The sequence below is a fragment of the Neoarius graeffei genome, chromosome 8 (assembly GCF_027579695.1).
Source record: "Neoarius graeffei isolate fNeoGra1 chromosome 8, fNeoGra1.pri, whole genome shotgun sequence".
In the NCBI taxonomy this organism is placed as follows: domain Eukaryota; kingdom Metazoa; phylum Chordata; class Actinopteri; order Siluriformes; family Ariidae; genus Neoarius; species Neoarius graeffei.
Window position 1 is genome coordinate 29634887 of NC_083576.1, and position 19581 is coordinate 29654467.

Consider the following 19581-nt stretch of genomic DNA (forward strand, 5'->3'; position numbering starts at 1 on the left):
GTCTTTATTAGTGATGCAGATCAAAACTGACATCAGGTCTGCTGGTGCCCTGCTTGACCAGTTCTATGAAAAGCGGAGACTCCTCATTGTATCCACACCAAGTGCAGCTGACCAGTATTACAAGCTTCAGAACATCATGCTGCAGGTCAGTTACTTCTAATGCTCCAAGAACCTTATTTCTCTGAATATCAAATCTCATACATTTCTACTGGAAACCATGTCAGTTTTTAATCTCTTAGAGAGCTGGATGTGGTCTGGATCTTCGACATGTGACAGTGATTGAACTGATAGGAGTTCCACCTCGAGAAGTGGGCCGGATTAAAGAACAATTTCTAGACACAGAGGTCATTGAGGGTCTCAGGTTAGCTGCAAAACATATGTAGCAGCACATGCTATTTTCTTAAAATACACTAGAGCTTGACTATTAATGACAAGTTGTAAACTTTTTCCCAGCATCACTAAATTGAAGCGCGATTTGTGTGTGTATGGGTTAATTACAGGCAGGCTCTACGGATCACTCGATCCTACTTCAACATGGTGTTGCTTGATGAACTCGGTGTAGACCGGGAACGTTTCAATAACCCCACCACCTCAGATGAACTCTACACTTACATTGAGGAGTACCTTCTCGGAGAGGAGGAGCGAGAAAGGCTGCAGCTAAACAAAGACCTTTGTGACTGAGCCAGAAATGATTCACTTCACATAAACACTAAAAGGGGCCATGAACAACAAAGCTGTGCTTTGTAAGGCTTCTACTGGAGGTTTAGGTTGTGTTACTTTTTCTCTCTCTCTCTCTCTCTCACACACACACACACACACACCTTACAGATGTTTATATTGTGGCTGCATATCTAAATACTGGACTGGAGGTCCTTTTCATGGGTTGGGTTTTTAGACATGATGCATTTCATGATCCCCAGCACCTTGTACAGATCACAACTAAACAGGAATAGTGCAAATTATATATTTATTAAGTGAATTGTACATAACTGTTTTTAGGTGTGCATTGTAGTCAGGACCTACAGTAACTGAGCTTTCCCCCTCCATTAGGCAGTAAATAATTAGTGTTGTACACACGTTTAGATTTTTGCAACTGTACTCATTTAGGAGGAATGTCAATAAAGATTAAGTTTTGTGCATCATTTTTGCTTCAACATTTTATTAACTTAATATTGCAATTTTAAATGTACATACATAAAAAGGAACATTTCATATGGCACGGGAAGGACTTTAGACATAAAAAGTAAATAGAAAATAAATGCACTGAACTGCACCCATAATCTCAAAATCCAGTCCATTTCTCTGGTTAAACTGGCCTGTAGTGAAGAGGGGGAAAAAACAAAAAACAAGTGGTAGCCTGGTCTCGTGTTTATACCATTTATCATATTGAAAACTGGAGTGTTTTCACCAATGGATTTGCAGTACTAACCCATATATTCAGTACTAATCCTGGTGTCTTTACTTTCGCTTGCCCATGGAGGACCGCAGGGGGAGACTGCCCTCTGCCCATGAATCTGGGAACTGCATCATCTTCTGCCACAAAGACACTTCCTCTCCTGTTGAGTCAGCTACCCACTCCTGCTTCCCCTCCTTCAATCGCACTGCGCGCGCGCGCACACACACACACACACAATATTCTCTACAAGAAAGCCAGTGGAAAAATACAATCCACTACACCGTAACACCACAATATTATTTGTAGTAATTAGTAAAAGTAATAATCAGTAGAAAATCACTCAGAAGATCTTTTGACCTATTCATCTCATATCATCTCTAGCCACTTTATCCTTCTACAGGGTCACAAGCAAGCTGGAGCCTATCCCAGCTGACTACAGGCGAAAGGCGGGGTACACCCTGGACAAGTCGCCAGGTCATCACAGGGCTGACACATACACAGACAACCATTCACACTCACATTCACACCTACGGTCAATTTAGAGTCACCAGTTAACCTAACCTGCATGTCTTTGGACTGTGGGGGAAACCGGAGCACCTGGAGGAAACCCACGCGGACACGGGGAGAACATGCAAACTCCGCCCAGAAAGACTCTTGTCGGCCACGGGGCTCAAACCTGGACCTTCTTGCTGTGAGGCGACAGCGCCAACCACTACACCACTGTGCCGCCCATTGTTTGACCCTTGTTAAACAATTTTGCAATAATGGGGGGAAAGTTTCCATCCGAATGATATAGAAAACACACACACACGCACAGTTGCAAGAAGATATAAAGTTTATCTTCATGTGGTGAACATATGAGTGAGTGCAGCAAATGGAGTGAAATTTTTCAACACGAGAAGATAAACTTCATATCTTCAAGCCGTGTGATTATTATTTTTTTAAATTATAGAGGTACAATCACAATGTACCCAAATTTATCAAAACAATTTAATCGATTTCTTCACTAGTGAGGATCTTGGAAAATACGTTACTCAATGTTCCCAGATGTCGTTCTTGTGAAAAATATGTATGGCGTATTCCCTAGTAAAACACTCATGCCTATAGAAGATACACGAGTGTTTAACTGGGAAATATGCCATGCGTATTTCTCATACGAACTACATCCGGGACGTTGAGAAACATTTTCCAATATCCTCACTAGTGAGGAAATTGATGAAAATGTTTTGATAAATTTGGGTACTTTTTTTGTTTGTGAATTTGTCGATATAATAAAAAGATCACATGCTGACTTGAAAATATGAACTTTATCTTCTCATGTTGAAAAGCTCATACGTTTCATATTCATCACGGATCCGAGTGACATATTTCCTGATATTTCATGCCAATGAGGTCACTCCCAGTGTTTTCCCACTGACTAAGCGCACATTGTCAAAATGGTGAACCAGTTCAAAATTAAAATTCTGTTGATTAACTTGTTTATTTTTTGTGGATGTGTCCACATAATATTTGTAACATTACATGGTGCTGTGAAGATATGAAGTTTGCCTTCTTGTGTTGAAAAATATTTCACTCATTCACGTGTGAGCAAAGTGAACATGTTCACCACTCAAAGATAAACTTCATATATTTGTGCCACCGTGTGCTTACTAGGATGAATGCAATATCATAACGCTTTTACAAAGGAATCAGATGTGCCCCCTGCTTTCATTGCACAAAAACTCTTATATTTAACTTAACATCCTATATTATATCCCTCATCAAAATAAAAAAATAAAATAAACTGTGCAGGGATTCGCCAAGGATGGCTCATATGACATAAAATAGTTCCACCACTGATGAAGCAATGCATCTTGTGACATCCAAAAAAAAAAAAAAAAAAGATATATGGTGTGAGTCAGTCATGGTACATCCTGGATATGCCATGAACTGACATCACAGAGTCAAGCAAAATGGCTGACTCGAGTCACAGCTGTGGCTCCACGAGCATTTGTGTGTGTGTAGATCTACGCATTATGATCATGCAGGTGATAGCATGATAGCACATGTGCAGGTCGAAGGTTGCGCCAATGTAAAACAAACATGGCTGCCTCCAGCGAGTTTACACCGAGGTTAAAGCTTAACATTTTGGAATTTTTTGATGAGGGACATAAATAAAATCTACCATGCATCAAGAGACTCCGGTTGAAATTATGGATTCTCTTCGGTGACTGGTATAGTACCATTTCCTTCGGGGCTGTGCCCCTCACAAAACAGTACTAGGCCAGTCACCTCATAATTTCAACTGGAGTCTCTTAATGCTTAAATGCCGAGTATCTCATCTCATTATCTCTAGCCGCTTTATCCTGTTCTACAGGGTCGCAGGCAAGCTGGAGCCTATCCCAGCTGACTACGGGCAAAAGGCGGGGTACACCCTGGACAAGTCGCCAGGTCATCACAAGGCTGGCACATAGACACAGACAACCATTCACACTCACACCTATGGTCAATTTAGAGTCACCAGTTAACCTACTGTAACCTGCATGTCTTTGGACTGTGGGGGAAACCGGAGCACCTGGAGGAAACCCACGCGGACATGGGGAGAACATGCAAACTCCGCACAGAAAGACTCTTGTCGGCCACGGGGCTCAAACCTGGACCTTCTTGGTGTGAGGCGACAGCGCTAACCACTACACCACCGTGCCGCCCAATGCGCATATTATATATATATATATATATATATATATATATATATATATATATATATATATTTTTTTTTACACACACACACACACACACACACACAAATATTTTATATAAATATACAAATTTAAATTTTATATAAATGTGTAGACACAGCTAGGCACACACCTGCTCCTAAGCTCAAACGTACTCCTCCCAGAAAATCGTTGCTGGACATGGCCTCTCGGTCCCAGACAGTGAGTTCCAGACACATGCTTTTTAGCTGCTCCAGACACACATCTTTGTATACAAATGTGTGGTCATAGTGTGGATTCACAGTCTTCTTCACCACCTGCGTCTTCTTCTTGGTCAACTTGCCTGTAAATGGCAGGAGGTATCTGCACAATACCATTGTAAAGCAAGAAAGTAGAAAACCAATTACAAGCTATTTTAAAATGCAACTTCAAGAATACGTAATTGGTTACTAGGATGAATGCAATAATAACCCTTTTACGAAGGAATCGGACATGCCCTCTGCTTTCATTGCATAAAGATTCTTTGCCTCCTTTATTAACACGTGCAGCTCTCCACAATCCTCTACCTTGGCCTTTTTGCCTGAGGATGAAGAAAAATGTAACTCCAGTTCTCAGCTGTTACTTTGCCTTAGTAAAGACAAAGTACAATTACACTTAGTCTGTGTGTGCATGTGATAATATATATTTCTATAGAATAGAATACTACTGAAGGCATCAGAACTATGAAACATGTGGAACATGTATGGAATTATGTGGTAAACAAGTGTAAAGAAAAAAAACCCAATGTTTCATATTTTAGACACTTCAATGTAGCCAGCGTTTACCTTGATGATGCTTTGCACATTACTGACATTATCTTAACCAGCTTCATGAGGTAGTCACCTGGAATGCTTTTCAGTTAAGAGGTGTGCCTCGTCAAAAGTTAAATTAGTGGGATTTCTTGCCTTCTTAATGCGTTTGAGATTAAAGTTAAAAAATAAAATAAACCACCCACACACCACAACAAACCTACATAACACAGTAAATAGCCCTATTCCACAGCTGCAGTAACCCATATTATGCCAAGAACCACTCAACTAAGTAAAGAAAAACAACCACCACCCATCAAAATTTAAGACATGAAGTGTCTTAATTCATGATAATTTTTTGAATCCGGTTCCTCTTAAGGATTTTATATTTAAGAACTTTTGCCTGAATACATATTTTTTTGAGAAATGACCTTTTGCATGAGTAAGGAACTTGTGTACTACTGCCACCTCTGAGTAAAGGAACTGTTCCCTCACCTCGGGGCTTCTCTCCAGCTGCCTGTGTCTCTGTGACATACTTTAAAGAAATCACCAGTTCCCCTTTGTACTGGGAAAAAGAGGATGGTGTCAGAGTGGTGCCTGCCTGCACACAGAAAGGACAAACAATTAAAATTGCAAAAGATCCATCCAATTAAATCAGATCCAAAACTTCAAATAACATGAGTGAACTGTACTTCTATATCTAAAGGTAATTAGATATAACCTTTCCTCTGAGCATCACATGCTCCTCTTGGCCTAAGTCAATGTCACAGCAATCCAGTGGCATCGCCATCTCCCCGAGGAAAGCATTGTGCCCAAAACGGTCATAATGCCACACTGAGAGCTGGAGGATACGAGACATCAGCTGGGAACGACTGATTGAGTACTAGAATAAAATAGGGGGGGGGGGGGGGGGGGGGGGGGATTACCCACATTGACACGCAGCATATAGGTTAAAGCAGTTGAATGAAAGAAATACGAGTCCTTGCTTTCAAAATGGTTGGTTTACACTGTGTGCCAAATGTCATGAAAGTGACATTTAAATCAGCATACATGGGGTCCTCAAAGATTAAAAAGAAGGCAATGATGACGTGTTTAAGTCATATACTGAGATTGGGGTGAATATATGCATTAAGAGGAAGTCACTGAACAAACAGTACAGCAAATACTGCATTTAAAAAAAAAAGTCTTGGTACACATACTTTGTGTGTGTTTCACACATACACACAGTACTGTGCAAAAGTCTTAGGCGCATGTAAAGAAATATTGTAGACCAAACATGGCTTAAACATAATGAAATGAAACATTAAAAAAATAAACAAAACTATAAAAAACAGCAGTAAACCATAAAAATTAAACAAAGTCAATATTTGGTGTGAGACAACCCTTTGCGTAAAAAAAAAAAAAAAAGTAATAAAAACCCAGTAGTCTTAGGTACAGTGAGTGCAGTTTTATAAGGAAATGAGCTGCAGGTTTTACTGAGCATCTTGCAGAACCAGCCACAGTTCTTCTGGACACTTTGACTAATCACACTTAATTCTTAATTTTGCAACAAAATTACAAAATTGCAGCCATCATTATGTTTTCTTTTTTAATCTGAAAAGTGGTCTCTTATGTAATATGCTGCTCAGATACAAACTTTTTTCCTGTAACCCTTGTGCTGGAAAATGAACGTTGTTTGGAACTCTAAAATGTTTTTGTACTTATAACAAACTTTGCATTCAAAAATTTAATACAGATAGATAATTTTAATTAACATACCTGCAAACTCATGAGGGTTGAAAAAGGTGACAAACTACCGGTAACCCCCCGGCCCCCTTAAACAGCGCGCGATCAAGGAAAATAAAGGGAAAAGACAACATTTAAAACAAAGACAAGATTTATTCATTTTTAGCTTTGCAATTTTCAGTTTTGCATCTGACACCTCATTACATTACCATTAAGGAAGGAAAAGTATAAAAAGTAAAAAAGTAAAATTTGAATTTAAAAAAGTAATTTTTGAAGTGTGACACTGGAAACTTTCTTCAGCAGACCAGTTTATCATTTTTTAGACCTTTTGGCCCGAACAAGCCCTTCAAGGGCACGTTTATGCTGCTCTGCCATGTGCCTCTTTCGCGCCATGCTATCCTTCTTCACCACCTCTGCCCTATTACCAGCAGCACTGGTAGATGGCTGGACACCAAATTCAGCCCTCCTTTCCTTCAGTGCTGCCAAATTCATGGTGTGTGTGTGTGTGTGTGTGTGTGAGAGAGAGAGAGAGAGAATTTCTCTCTCTCCCTCACTCACACACACACACACACACACACACACACACACACACTCTCTCTCTCTCACTCACACGCACAACTGGTTCTCTGAATTGAGGTATTTCACCCACGTGACCAAGTCACGTGACGCAGCCATTTTGGACGGCACGCTTAAGTCCTTCAGTGCAAGGCGGTATGAGATGGTGGAGACCTTTGCACATTTTAACAAGAAAGTAAGCTGTGATTCGTGTTAAATTGGATCTGTCTTTTATCACAAACACTGTACCCAGCCTTGGTATGGAGCCCCGTTTATTTATTTCTGTGTCCCGTTTCTTTCTAGCCTCTGTTATTGCGTTTTATGTCTGATGTCTGCTACATGCAACCCTAGACAAATTAACACTGCCTTGTTTCACTGCTCAGATGGGTTAACAAACACTGACCCATTTACTTTTTGCTATATATTTTATCAAAATTGCATTAACTGATAAACTAACTTGAAATGAAATGATCACTGCAAAGTCTGGAGTACTCTGACTACGTTCAGACTGCACCCTGAAACGACCCATATCCGATTTTTTTTGCCCATATGCGACCTGTATCCGATTTGTTATTGACAATCTGAACGACACAGATCCGATTTTTTCACATGCGACCCAGGCCGCTTGGATATGTGGTCCTAAATCCGATGCATATCCGATATTTTCACATGCGACTGCAGTCTGACCGGACAGGTCGCATTCATGCGACCTACACGTCATCAACAAGAGACAAACGTCACTATTCTGCGTTGGCTAATCCCGCCTCTTTGGTGGAAAACAACATTTGTACAGTTTTCAGAATTTAAGTAGACTTTTATAGAATTGATCAAGCTAATGGTGGATTTGGTAGGGACCCGGATGTTTATCTGTTAGCCTGATTAAATAAAACAGTTTCTATAACTGATTTATAACTTAAACCATCCTGTACCACATCGCCAGGTCTCGCCTCTTCTCCATAGCAAACTGCACTGGTGTTTATGCACCTTGAGCCAGCGCTGAGAGAAGTTGCAGAATTCAGCTGGCTATAAACAATCTAAATAAATATTTATAAAAATGTAGAAAAAGTTTATTAATATGACGAAATAAATATGTGCAAATTATTAAGCCTGAATTAAGAGTTTGGTAATACAGCGGCCGTATCCCAAATGACTGCCTACTGAAGCTCGAGTGCACTATATAGAGTTTAAAAATCCATTACTTCCTAGTAACATGTAGTGCACTTATATAGAAATTAGAGAGACATTTAGGAGTCAACCCTCGTTACCAGGCTACACGTTTTCATTTTAGTTCAGAAACAAAAACACACACGAGACCTCACACTTTAACACTAACCAGATAATTAAACAAACAAACAAAAAAAGAAAATCATTAAACTTGAAGAGTGCGCTTTTTTTTTTGTTTACGTATTACGTAGATGTGCTTATTACGTGTCAATTTGCGCATGCGGGACACTTTTGGGTCGTTTTCCGTTCATATTGGAGATCGCATACAAGTCTCATATAATTGGTAATGTGAACAGCCTAACAAACAAATCGGATTTCACAACAAATCGGATATGGGTCGTTTCAGGTTGCAGTCTGAACGTAGTGAAAGTTGGCTCCCAATCCCGTCTCTTCACAGCTGCAATCCATTTGGCCCTCTTGTCTGGGTCAGTAGGAAACCGGTAGTGATGTGTCGGTCGCGAACGATCCGGTTCAAAGAGCCGGCTCTTTGAAGTGAACGATGGGAGCCGGCTCTTCGGTGGGAGCCGAGTTGGGGAGCCGAATTAGTTTTTTGTCCTTAGGTGCCTCAGAGAGAGAGACTTTCACAAAAAAAGTTGCTGTCCAATTGCGTCTTTGTGTTGTCTATTACCATTCAAAGGAAAAAAAAGTAGCATGGTGTACGCCTACTTTTTTTGGTTGGGGGGGTTGATGTCATTCACAGCTGCGAAAATACGAAAATTGGTGTAATGCTTAAAAGCTGTGGAGCGCAGGGGAGAGGAGTCTGTGAGGCACCTGAGGAGGGGAAAATCAGCTGTGTATTTTATATTGGTAATATAACAGTTTTGCATTATGTTTGTGAGAAAATAATTTATTAATTGGCAAGTTAGTTTTATTTCTATAGCTAGAACATTGTTACACTGCTATGGACCCTTTTCACGTGACGTCACGACAAACGCGGCCACCATTTTGGACATGTACTACCAGTAGTTTACCACAGCCAGCATTGAGGAACGGCAGCAAAGAAAGTGTTTATTTTCAGCAAGACTTCCATCGTGCCACTATATTGTTGTGCACCTGGATGTAGTAACCATCAACAAACAAGGCAAGGGTTATCATTTTATCGGATCCCGGTAGATGGATAGCGGCCATAAACAGGAAAGATTGGCAGCCCTTGGCATACCAGCGCTTGTGCAGTGACCACTTTGTTGGAGGTAAGACGAATAAAATTAGCCAGAAAAGGCATTACATTGCTGTTAACATTCTGTGGCGGTGAGTGTGTAACCAAATAGGCTAAAATAACCCATTGTAACCTCTTTGTTCTTCTGTAGTAGCTATTAGCTAACGACATTAGCTGGCGTTGTGTTCCTTTGCTGTTGGTAGACTGCAGGACAAATCAGAGGCAGTGTCCTACAAACAGCGCTTAATTTGAGGGGGAGCAAGCCGGAGCGTGCTCCGGAACCTCGGGCGTTGGCTCCGGCAGCTATTTACACTGGATCCGGTGATCCGACACCTCTTTTGACTATGTAACAAAAAAAAAAAAAAAAAAAAAACCCAAATAATTAAATAAAAAAATGCAAGTTTATTTAGTGTTAATGTCTGATTTTGATATGTCTTGTTGGTGATTTCTCTCATGAAACGACATCCACAAAATATCTGCAGATGAACTTAATTTGCAGTGTTATTACAAAACATGCCCAGAAGCGCAGCGCCGCGCCCCCCTCTCCCCCTCTTTTTTTCTGCACTGGAGCCGCTCATCCTCTGTGCTCCAGGACCTCCCACTTTACAAATTAAGCACTGCCTACAAATAAGTGTTCAAACAAGAGTTTTCAGATCAATACCTGTGTATGGCGATGGGTTTTTAACGACATAGGTATAAAGATCATGTGGGCCGAAGTCAGGTAAAGACGAGGGCTTCGTGTACTTCCGTACGTCAGTGAACAATCCAGGCGGAATCAGATAAACGTCGCTCTCTAAGCCTGCTAACCTCAATTTTTGCAAATACCTCTCCCTCTGCTCGCCCTGTAAATGCCCTACGTCACTGGATAGCGAAGGTGTTTTCTGCATCTGGCTCCTTTTTCTTGTATGTTCTCCGTTTGTCGCCTTCCTCGCATTCAAACCAATTCGAGCCGAAGTCCGCTACATGTCCAGAATGGCGGTCGCGTTTACGAAGGTCACGTGACTGAAAAGGGTCTATACTTTACAAAGCTTTACAATGGCTACAAAAACTAAAAAATAAAATGGAAAACATCCTATTGATAAAATATAAATAATAATGTAATTAATTAACTAGTTAATTGCAGCAATTAAATCAAAAATAAAATCTCAGGAGCCGTTTGGGAGCCGAAAGAGCCGGCTCCTTATAGTAAGAAGAGCCAAAAGAGCCGGCTCCCGAAAAAGAGCCGAAATTCCCATCACTAGAAACCGGTAAAAGGAGCGTCCTGCACGCTGTCCCTGTCTGTTGTGGCAGCCCACAGCACAACAAGCAAACACCATGGTTATTTATAGAGTGCTTACTGACAAATTAATCTATTCTAGGTGTCTGTAACACGTTTTTTTTCAAGCTGGTTCTCCCTCTCTGTCTGCAGCGTTAGTATGTAGCTTGACGTTCAAAATGGCGGACACCGGGGCGTCACGTGACCTTGTGACGTCAGGTGAAATACCTCAATACAACCGAGATCAACACATATTGCGTTATAATTTTAACAATCCCACCAATAGTTTCACATAAAAATGATTTCTCTTACCCAAAACACGCGTTTATAGATCCTTATGTTCAACAAAAAATGACTTTATTCAAACTGATTTGACATTTTTTTCTGTTTTGTTTCAGCCCACAGAAACATCTTCTGTGTCGCGCGTTCGGTTCAAACGTAACAGCCCCGCCCCTTGCGTCTTACGTCATAAAAACGCGACTCACAGACCACCAAATCACAGGTACCAAAAAAACCACCCTAAAGCCTCTTTAAATCGCACTCATCGTAACACTGCTTTCTCCGCATACTAAAAATGTTTTTCCGTCTCCAGATGTAATATAGAGTTCCGGAAAAAAAAATCAGAAAATATGATCCCGTGAGCTGTTTTCAAGACTCAGTGTCCCGTTCTGCATTGCGTTTGGATGATCTCTGCCATCCTCCTATACACACCCGTATTCAAGAAAACCCCGCCTCTATTCAGTTACAATTCGCGGATACTGTCCAGCGTTCTGTAAGACTATGGGCTCGTTGGAATGTCATCCAATCAGAGAGACGTTTGAAGTATGAAGAAGGCGGAAATGGTCTGAATGTGGGTGTGAGGAGAAAAGTAGTAGTAGTACATTGAAACCAAATGTTCGGCAACGTAGCCTCGCGCACCCCCCCCCCCAAAAAAAAAAAAAAAAAAAAAAAACTCTTCGGATCTACACGATTCACACAAGTGACCTATTTTGGGATCAAAACGGCGCATTTCGCCGAAAGGTGACTAGTTTGCAGGTATGAATTAAAGTAAATGTGACACACAAGCATATTTTATATCATTATATACATATATGGCTACATTATGCATATTTCCAGAAGCAGAGAGTTGAAGAAAGCTGTAGTTTGTTTTACTTCAGATCTGAAGTCTCTTTCTGACCCACTAAGGCATACATTTTCATGTCACATTTGGCCAAGTGATAATTTGTTGTAAATATAAAAGCCACTATATTACAGAATGTGGCAGTGGGGGGCGTGGCCAAGCAGCAGTCTGTGAATGGAGGGCGGGGTCGGGGAAGGTAAGTGGCCAAGTCATTCCACCTGATGTCAATTATTGTGCATGTTTGTTACAGGGATGGAGCATAAAAGGAGAGAGAGAGAGCAGAGAAAAGGGGCTCTCTCCCCGACCACAACGCATGTGTGAGTGAGTGGAAAAAGGCTGAAAAGCTCAATAAAGTGTTTGGGTGTAACATCAACTCTCGCCTGCCATGCTTCTGTGCTCCACCCACATCAGGAACTGTTACACAGAAGAAAAACAAAACAAAACAAAAAAACCCTGATATTTATGAAATATGGGATTTAATAAGCAAATATTTTTACCTGTAAAAATAATATATTTGCATATTAAATCCCATATTTCATAAATATCAGGGTTTTTTTTTTGTTGTTGTTGCTAGTTGAACCAATCATGAAAACCTCATCTGTATATTTATAACCCAAAGGTCATTTCTTTTTTTTTTGAAATTGTAGCTTTTCAAAATGAAGCAGTAAACTAAAATTTAGCAGCATTTCAGTAAAATGTTTCATTTATATGAGGAAGTGCATTAAAAATGATGGAATGCAAGTTCTCCAGGCAGCGTTCATCTCTTGATGTACAAAAAGTACATAAATGCAGCAAAACAATATTTCCGTAACATTTATGTCACGTCCGTCCACTTTGTTTGGTTCCTGATTTTTTTTCATTTTGGATTTACTGCATTAATATTTGTACTTAAGGACACAGCTAAATATATTAGGTATAAGTTTATTCCTAATATTGTAATGGTGGTGACATATTTGACATGTGTAATGGAATAATCATCCATTGTCACGTCCGTCCACCTTTTTTTATGATTTCTTTCAATGTTCTTTATAGTTCAGTTGAAGATTTTCAAATAATTAATATTAGTCAAATACAGTGCCTGTTCATAAAGAGTGTCAACAATATTCTCAAACTATGGATTACATGAATTATGCAAATAGAATAAAATAGAATAGAAGCGAGAATATGTGGTACTTTTACTATCTGATGGCTTAGTCAATTAATTGGTCACGTCCGTCCACCAATTTTAGGCCAATTAAAATATTTGCGTAAGGAAAAATGAGTCTTCAAACCAATGTAGATGGCTCCCCTAAATATAGTTTCTTGTTATTATTCAATGATATCATATAGCACAGAGCTCAATTTCATTCTAAATATACTGTAAGCACCTTCATATAAAATGTACAAAGTTTTTCGTTGCAGTCTTTTTGAACTGTATGTTTGTGTGCTGATTTCTTTGATGAATTTATTGAATAAGTCTTTCTACAGATATGATTGTATTCCAGTGTAAATTTTCTAGCCATTTCTCATATTACTATACATCTTTCACATGCATATTGCAATTTATACAAATTCCATTTAAGTATATCTCTATTTTGTCACATCCGTCCACCAACAAAATATAGATCATATGTGCTAAAATCATTGACATATTTTCTGAAATGTTGAGCTCACGCGGTCTTGAAATTTGTGTCCGTTTTGGAGAACATTAAACAATATTTTAAACATAGTTTGATGCATCCAAGTTGACTTTCATTTTCTTGTAAAACTGGCCACCAAACTGGTACCCAAAGCAAATTTTAGCCGATATATCTCCCAAGAGTTTTGCACAGTAATATATATGTACCAATACACTGCAACATACAAGTAAAGCAGTACCTTTAATGTCTCATTATAGCTGGGGTTGATGGTATTATGTTTGATAGATGCTTTCTTCTTGCTCTGACGAGATTTGTCTGGGAGGAGGTAACTTTTGACATATCTACAGTGGGGGACAAAAACAAAAAACAAACAAAAACAAACACACAACAACAACAAAAAAAAAACCATCCAGAAAGCATCTCTGGTTTACAGTACAGAATTTACCATTTATTACACACACGATCTGCACAGTGGTTCACATTGTCAGACTATTATAATTTATTTATTTTTAAAATGTGAACGATCTGAAAACATATCTGTTTAGTCAAGCCTTTTGTTAATGGTGTTTATGAGGTAAAGGAGTAGATCTGGAGGGTCCTCAGACATAGAGTGTTTTGGTAAACTGGGATGTATGGATGCTGTCAGTCCCCACTCGCTTGCTCACTCAAGTTTGTTGACGGTGTAGTGGCTGGCTGCTTTATGTCCCGGGGCTCCCTCATGCCTGTGTTACCTTCTGGCTCTCTTCTTTTAGTTATGCTGTCATAGTTAGTTGCCGGAGTCCCTGCTTGTACTCGGTGCAATATGTATACTGTTCCTACTTATTCAGGTGACATTGGGCATACCTAACCACCTGTGTTTTCTTTCTCTCCCCCCCACCCCAAATCTGTCCCTCTGAGTTACATGGAGTCAACAGGAAATCTTTTGGTGGAGACGGTGGGGACCTCGACTGGCTATCGTAGCCTGCAGGGAATCGGCCGTCAGACATTCTGTCGCATGTCCCAGACCCGGTGAAATGTAACTGAATTGTCTTGGCCAGGCCTAAGGGTCCCATCTGCATCTCATCATTGCTGAGGAGTGTGCTCCCATCACCCAATCAAGCATCCAGCCAGAGCAGTCATGATATATTTTTTACCATATTAACATGCCATTGTGTGTTATGCCTGATGTAAAGACTCTCGTCTCTGCGAGCCTACCACACAGATTTAATACTTGTCATTTTTAGGGCATACCTAACAACGTGTTTTCTTTCTCTCTCTCTCTCCCCCCCCCCAATCTGTCCCTCTGAGTTACATGTTGATCCTGGGATTGAGATGCTGGCCTCTTCTGCCCCTCGGACCTGCTTGATCCATCCTGGTGCCCTGTGTCTGGTCGGAGTTTTATCGCCCCACTCCTGTGAAGGACGGCCCCATGAGGACAGTTGAGGGTTATATCTGTTAAAACTGTTAATATTATAGTCAGGCTGTCTGTTGTTGCCCAAATGAGGATGGGTTCCCTTTTGAGTCTGGTTCCTCTCGAGGTTTCTTCCTCATGTCGTCTGAGGGAGTTTTTCCTTGCCACCGTCGCCACAGGCTTGCTCATTGGGGATAGATTAGGGATAAAATTAGCTCATGTTTTAAGTCGTTCAAACTCTGTAAAGCTGCTTTGCGACAATGTTTATTGTTAAAAGCGCTGTACAAATAAACTTGATTTGATTGATTTGATTTGATCACTGCACAGTGATATCACTGCACCCTGTGCTCTGACATCGACTTCCAAGAATTGGATATATGAAGAGAATAAATTTTGCTGCACTGTAATGTGCGGGTTGCAAATAAAGGCTTTCTTCTGCTTCATCTCTTTTGACATGACTACACTGGCTTCATTTGGAATTGACCTCAAAATCTTTAGTACTTTGTTTTTTTGGAAATTACTCCAACACTATTGTAACATCTACACACACACAAAGTTTTAAAAGCATGGCTGATTTGAAAAGTTGCCTCTGATAAATGAAAGTCAGTTTTGAGAAGATAAATATTTTGAAAGCTGGTATCAATCAACCAGTTTAATTTTATATGGTCCAAAAAAAACAACAAACCCCCCCCCCCCCCAGAGGTTCAATTTGATAATCAACTTCTCAAAGTCTTAAAATCTAAATTATTAGATAATACAAGCCATTATAAATAAACATGTCCCCCCACACACAAAAAAAAGGCAACTTTCAGGACTATAAACAAACAATAGCAAATTTAAAGTTAACTCTCCTGTTGTACAAAAGTACCTAACTTTTAGTGTTGGAATACAAAATCAATGATTTTACCAAATGAGAGTGTTTTAAAATCCTGTATAATTCTTTATCTCATCTAGTTTTATCCAAGTCTGGACCTAGGAGTCCAGTCATTCTGGAAAACCTGTCCAACCTGGCAGCAATGCCACCAACAATGCCCCCCACTTCTCCTCTGAATCCCACACCCCCAAATCCCCATTTTAGTTAACTGGGGGCCAAGCAGCAAAGCTGCGAAGGCACCCATAGTGATTCTATTGTTTCTTATTATTATTATTCAGTCCACTTCCGCCTCTGCAAGTCTATGGCAGCCCATAGAACTGTCTAGTAAAAAGTTGTGAAATTTGGCACACTGATTCTAGACAGTCTCAACATTCCTCTCAGCAAATTTCAGGCCTCTACCTCAAACCCTCTAGCGCCACCAACAGGTCAAAGTCGCAGGTACATTTCTGCTTGTAACTTTTGAACCGTTGGTCCGATTTTCAAAAACTTGGTATCCCTGGAATCCTTGGGCCAAGACGAATCCAAAGCACCCCATGACGTCATTTTCCGCCCATATAGTTTTGCCGCCATTTTGAATTTTGTGAAAATCAATTAAAATGCTACTCCTCCCTCAATTTTTGACCAATTTCTCCCAAACTTGGAACATAGCATAAATGGACCAACCTGCACAAAAGTTATACCCGGTATTTTGAATTTCATAAGCGTTTGGCCGTGGCAGCCAATCAAAATTGGCTGCGCAGACGCAAAACAGGAAGTGCACTCATATCTCGGCGGCCCTTTGGGGTATCTTGACGAAACTTGGGGCACTTATGCCCCACCGCTTCACAAAGCCCCACAAAAAATTTGGAACAAATCGGCAGCTAGGGGGCGCTATAACTAGGAAAAATGTCTTTTGGCTCATATCTCATGATGCGTTTTGGGTACAAACAAAATTCAACTATCTCTGGAATCCATGGGTGAAGACGAATCCATCGCACCATATCACGTCATATTCTGCCTTAAGGATTTTCCACCATTTTGAATTTTGTTAAAATCAATGAAATTCTATGGCAACCCATAGAACCGTCTGGCGAGAGGTTGAGAAATTTGGCACACTGATTCTAGGCTTCCTCAAGGTTCTTGTCAGCAAATTTCAGCTCACCACCTCAAACTCTCTAGCGCCACCAACAGGTCAAAGTTGGAAGTACATTTCCGCTTGTTACTTTTGAACCGTACGGCTGATTGTCAAAATTTTAGTATCACTGGAATCCATCGGTCAAACCGAATCCAACGCACCCTATTTCCTCATATTGCACCTGGTAGATTTTCCGCCATTTTGAATTTTATTAAAATCATTTAAATTGCTACTCCTCCCTCAATTTTTGACCAAATTTGCCCAGACTTGGTTGATAGCATCATTGGACCACGCCGCATAAAAGGTATCCTCAGTGTTTTGAAATGTTAAAACTCTTTGGCCGCAGCAGCCAATGAAACTCAGCTGCAAAGAGGTCAAACAGGAAGTGAGCTCATATCTCGGCAGCCCTTTGACATTTCTTAACCAAACTTGGTGGCATTATGCCCCACCCCTCCACAAGGGCCCCTACCAAATTTGGTGCACATTGGCCATTAGGGGGCGCTATAACTATACAAAATATGTTTTGGCTCATATGTCATTGAGCTCATATGTCAGCAGTCTTTTCGCGCACACACACACACACACACACACCTAGTACACTTGAAGTAATTTTAGCCATCACAGTCAATCGAATTTGATGGTGAAGCCGCCAAACAGCAAATGACCTTGTATCTCAGTCAAACGATGGTATATCGACATGAAACTTCTTGTGGGTGCTCGTGACCATCTTTCTGGCCCAAATGCATTCTGCGAGCCTGACGACTAGGCTCATATTCTGCTTGGCCCCCTCATTGCTGCTTGCAGCTATATTTTGCATTGTTTTTACTTCATCACGAGTTGGCCTAATGGTTAGTGTGTCCACTTTTCGATCGGGAGATTGCAAATTCTACTCATGGTCGGGTCATACCAAAGATCATCATAAAAATGGTACCTACTGCCATCTGGCAAGGCACGCTGCAATACAGATGTGAGTAGGGAGTCAAACTCATGGTTACCAGAGGACTAGCCCCCCCACCCACTATGTAATAGGTGAGAGACCGAAGGCTATATAAACGGAAATCGGCGCCACCTGATGCACCTTAAAGACCTGGTCAGTACTTGGACGGCAGACTACCATCCTGGCATGGGAAGGACTTTGTCTTTGATGTCTTGTTGAAATATATAACACTAAAAGATACATTTTTCACATTATACCCACTTATTTGATTAACAGCATAAAATGCACATGAACTTGCTACAAATAAAATTTTTTATATTAAAAAGTCAGTCAGTAATGGTGAACACTTACGGGTTGCACTTCTTTTTGGCAGCGTCAGCGTAAGACAGCCCTCTGCACTCTTTGACCAGAACAGAGAGACTCTGCCTACTCTCATCATAGCGGAGGGAGAAGACAATATCCCCACTGACGTCCACAATGTCGTAATCCCCTGCCTCACTGTACACACTCATCATACTGCCCAGAGTGCTCTGTAAAAATGCAAAAACATTATTGAAGGAGTTGGAGTTATATATAAACTTGTTCAATCAACAATTAACATGGTATTTTACAGTTGAGCCGTGCAGATTGGTGGTGCGGTCACCCACAGTCCTTCTGTGAATGCTGACCAAGTTATCAATATCCTCTTCCTCCTCCTCTTCTTCTTCATCCTGCAGGAATAAGCCATGTGAAATACTGCATGTATGCCAAAGCAGTGTTCTTTGAGGCATCCCATGAGACAGACTGCTATGTAGGTCAGACAGAAAAGAAAACTCACTATGTTTAGGCCTGGAACTGACTTGCTTCTGTCTCCCATGGAGGCTGTAGTGTTATTCCCATCATAGCGTATGTCCATTACAGAGGCTGGCTTAAAATCTAACCAAATAAAACAAGACAATAGTTTGTAAATATTTTCAGCCCTTCATTTCATAGTAATAAGCTAAATAGAGCTTGTTCTGAAGTTTTTGATCAAAATCATAGTTAACAGATTCTTAAATTCACTGTGAATTAATGTTTATAAATCACAGGTCTGATGGAGAAGTACATCAATTATCCACGGCTAGTTGTTTAATATTTGATCTCCAATTTATATTCTTTTTTTAAATATCTAATTATGTGATTAACATGAGTGACATGTTTATAATTAATACAGAATCTGTATTTTTACAGGAATATTTCATTTTGGTCTGAAAGAGGTTTTGCAAGGCATATTTTATCTGGAGCATGTCCATCACCAGCATCAAGTGTGCTTTACCAGGGGTTGGGTTATTCTGTCAGAAACAAAAGGACTTAAAATACGAATTAGCTGAGTCCACGATCCATCACAATATTTGTTTGAGTTTAGTTATAAAATCTCTTGAGCCAATGGGAAAGAGAAAGAAGGGAGCTAATAATGCACTCACAAGCTATTAAAAGGTCATGAGAGAAGACATGTTTGTATCCCTGAAAGGTACTGATTGCAAAGTCATCTGAAATTTTATTTTTTAAAAATTGTGCATGGCATTTTCTTATGTTCCGCAAGAACAATATTATGCGCATAAGATGTGATCATTTTGATGTGCTGAGGGTCGCTTTTTCCAATTTTGGGAACGTTTTCCTACCTTGTGGAGCCAAACAGTACGGCCCCATGGAAACAGCTGAATGCAAGGAGCTTGAACTAATTTGCGTAATTATCAAACTGGGTCACATCAAG

The 19581-nt window shown here is 40.3% G+C and overlaps 2 protein-coding genes across 8 annotated transcripts in view; one reads left to right on the top strand and one right to left on the bottom strand.

Moving 5' to 3' along the window:
• The window catches only part of srpx2 (sushi-repeat containing protein X-linked 2), a 103241-nt gene extending 102099 nt beyond the window's left edge, over window positions 1-1142 (top strand). For all 3 annotated transcript variants that reach the window (XM_060927546.1, XM_060927547.1, XM_060927548.1), the window contains 3 exons: window positions 12-145; window positions 240-361; window positions 501-1142. In XM_060927546.1, coding sequence (XP_060783529.1) covers window positions 12-145; window positions 240-361; window positions 501-681 — 437 coding nt within the window. In that variant the 3' untranslated portion in view covers window positions 682-1142. The remainder of the gene's footprint in view (window positions 1-11; window positions 146-239; window positions 362-500) is intronic.
• sytl4 (synaptotagmin-like 4) overlaps window positions 951-19581 on the bottom strand; it is a 42465-nt gene continuing 23834 nt past the window's right edge. For 2 of the 5 annotated variants that reach the window (XM_060927540.1, XM_060927541.1), the window contains exons 9-18: window positions 18667-18764; window positions 18461-18559; window positions 18201-18379; window positions 13773-13875; window positions 5602-5763; window positions 5349-5481; window positions 4564-4672; window positions 4247-4455; window positions 1430-1601; window positions 951-1316 (exon numbers count right to left, since the gene is read on the bottom strand). In XM_060927540.1, coding sequence (XP_060783523.1) covers window positions 1459-1601; window positions 4247-4455; window positions 4564-4672; window positions 5349-5481; window positions 5602-5763; window positions 13773-13875; window positions 18201-18379; window positions 18461-18559; window positions 18667-18764 — 1235 coding nt within the window. In that variant the 3' untranslated portion in view covers window positions 951-1316; window positions 1430-1458. Of the gene's footprint in view, window positions 1317-1429; window positions 1602-4246; window positions 4456-4563; window positions 4673-5311; window positions 5482-5601; window positions 5764-13772; window positions 13876-18200; window positions 18380-18460; window positions 18560-18666; window positions 18765-19581 lie in introns of those variants that run through there. The other 3 variants (XM_060927544.1, XM_060927542.1, XM_060927545.1) reach the window with 3 other exon arrangements.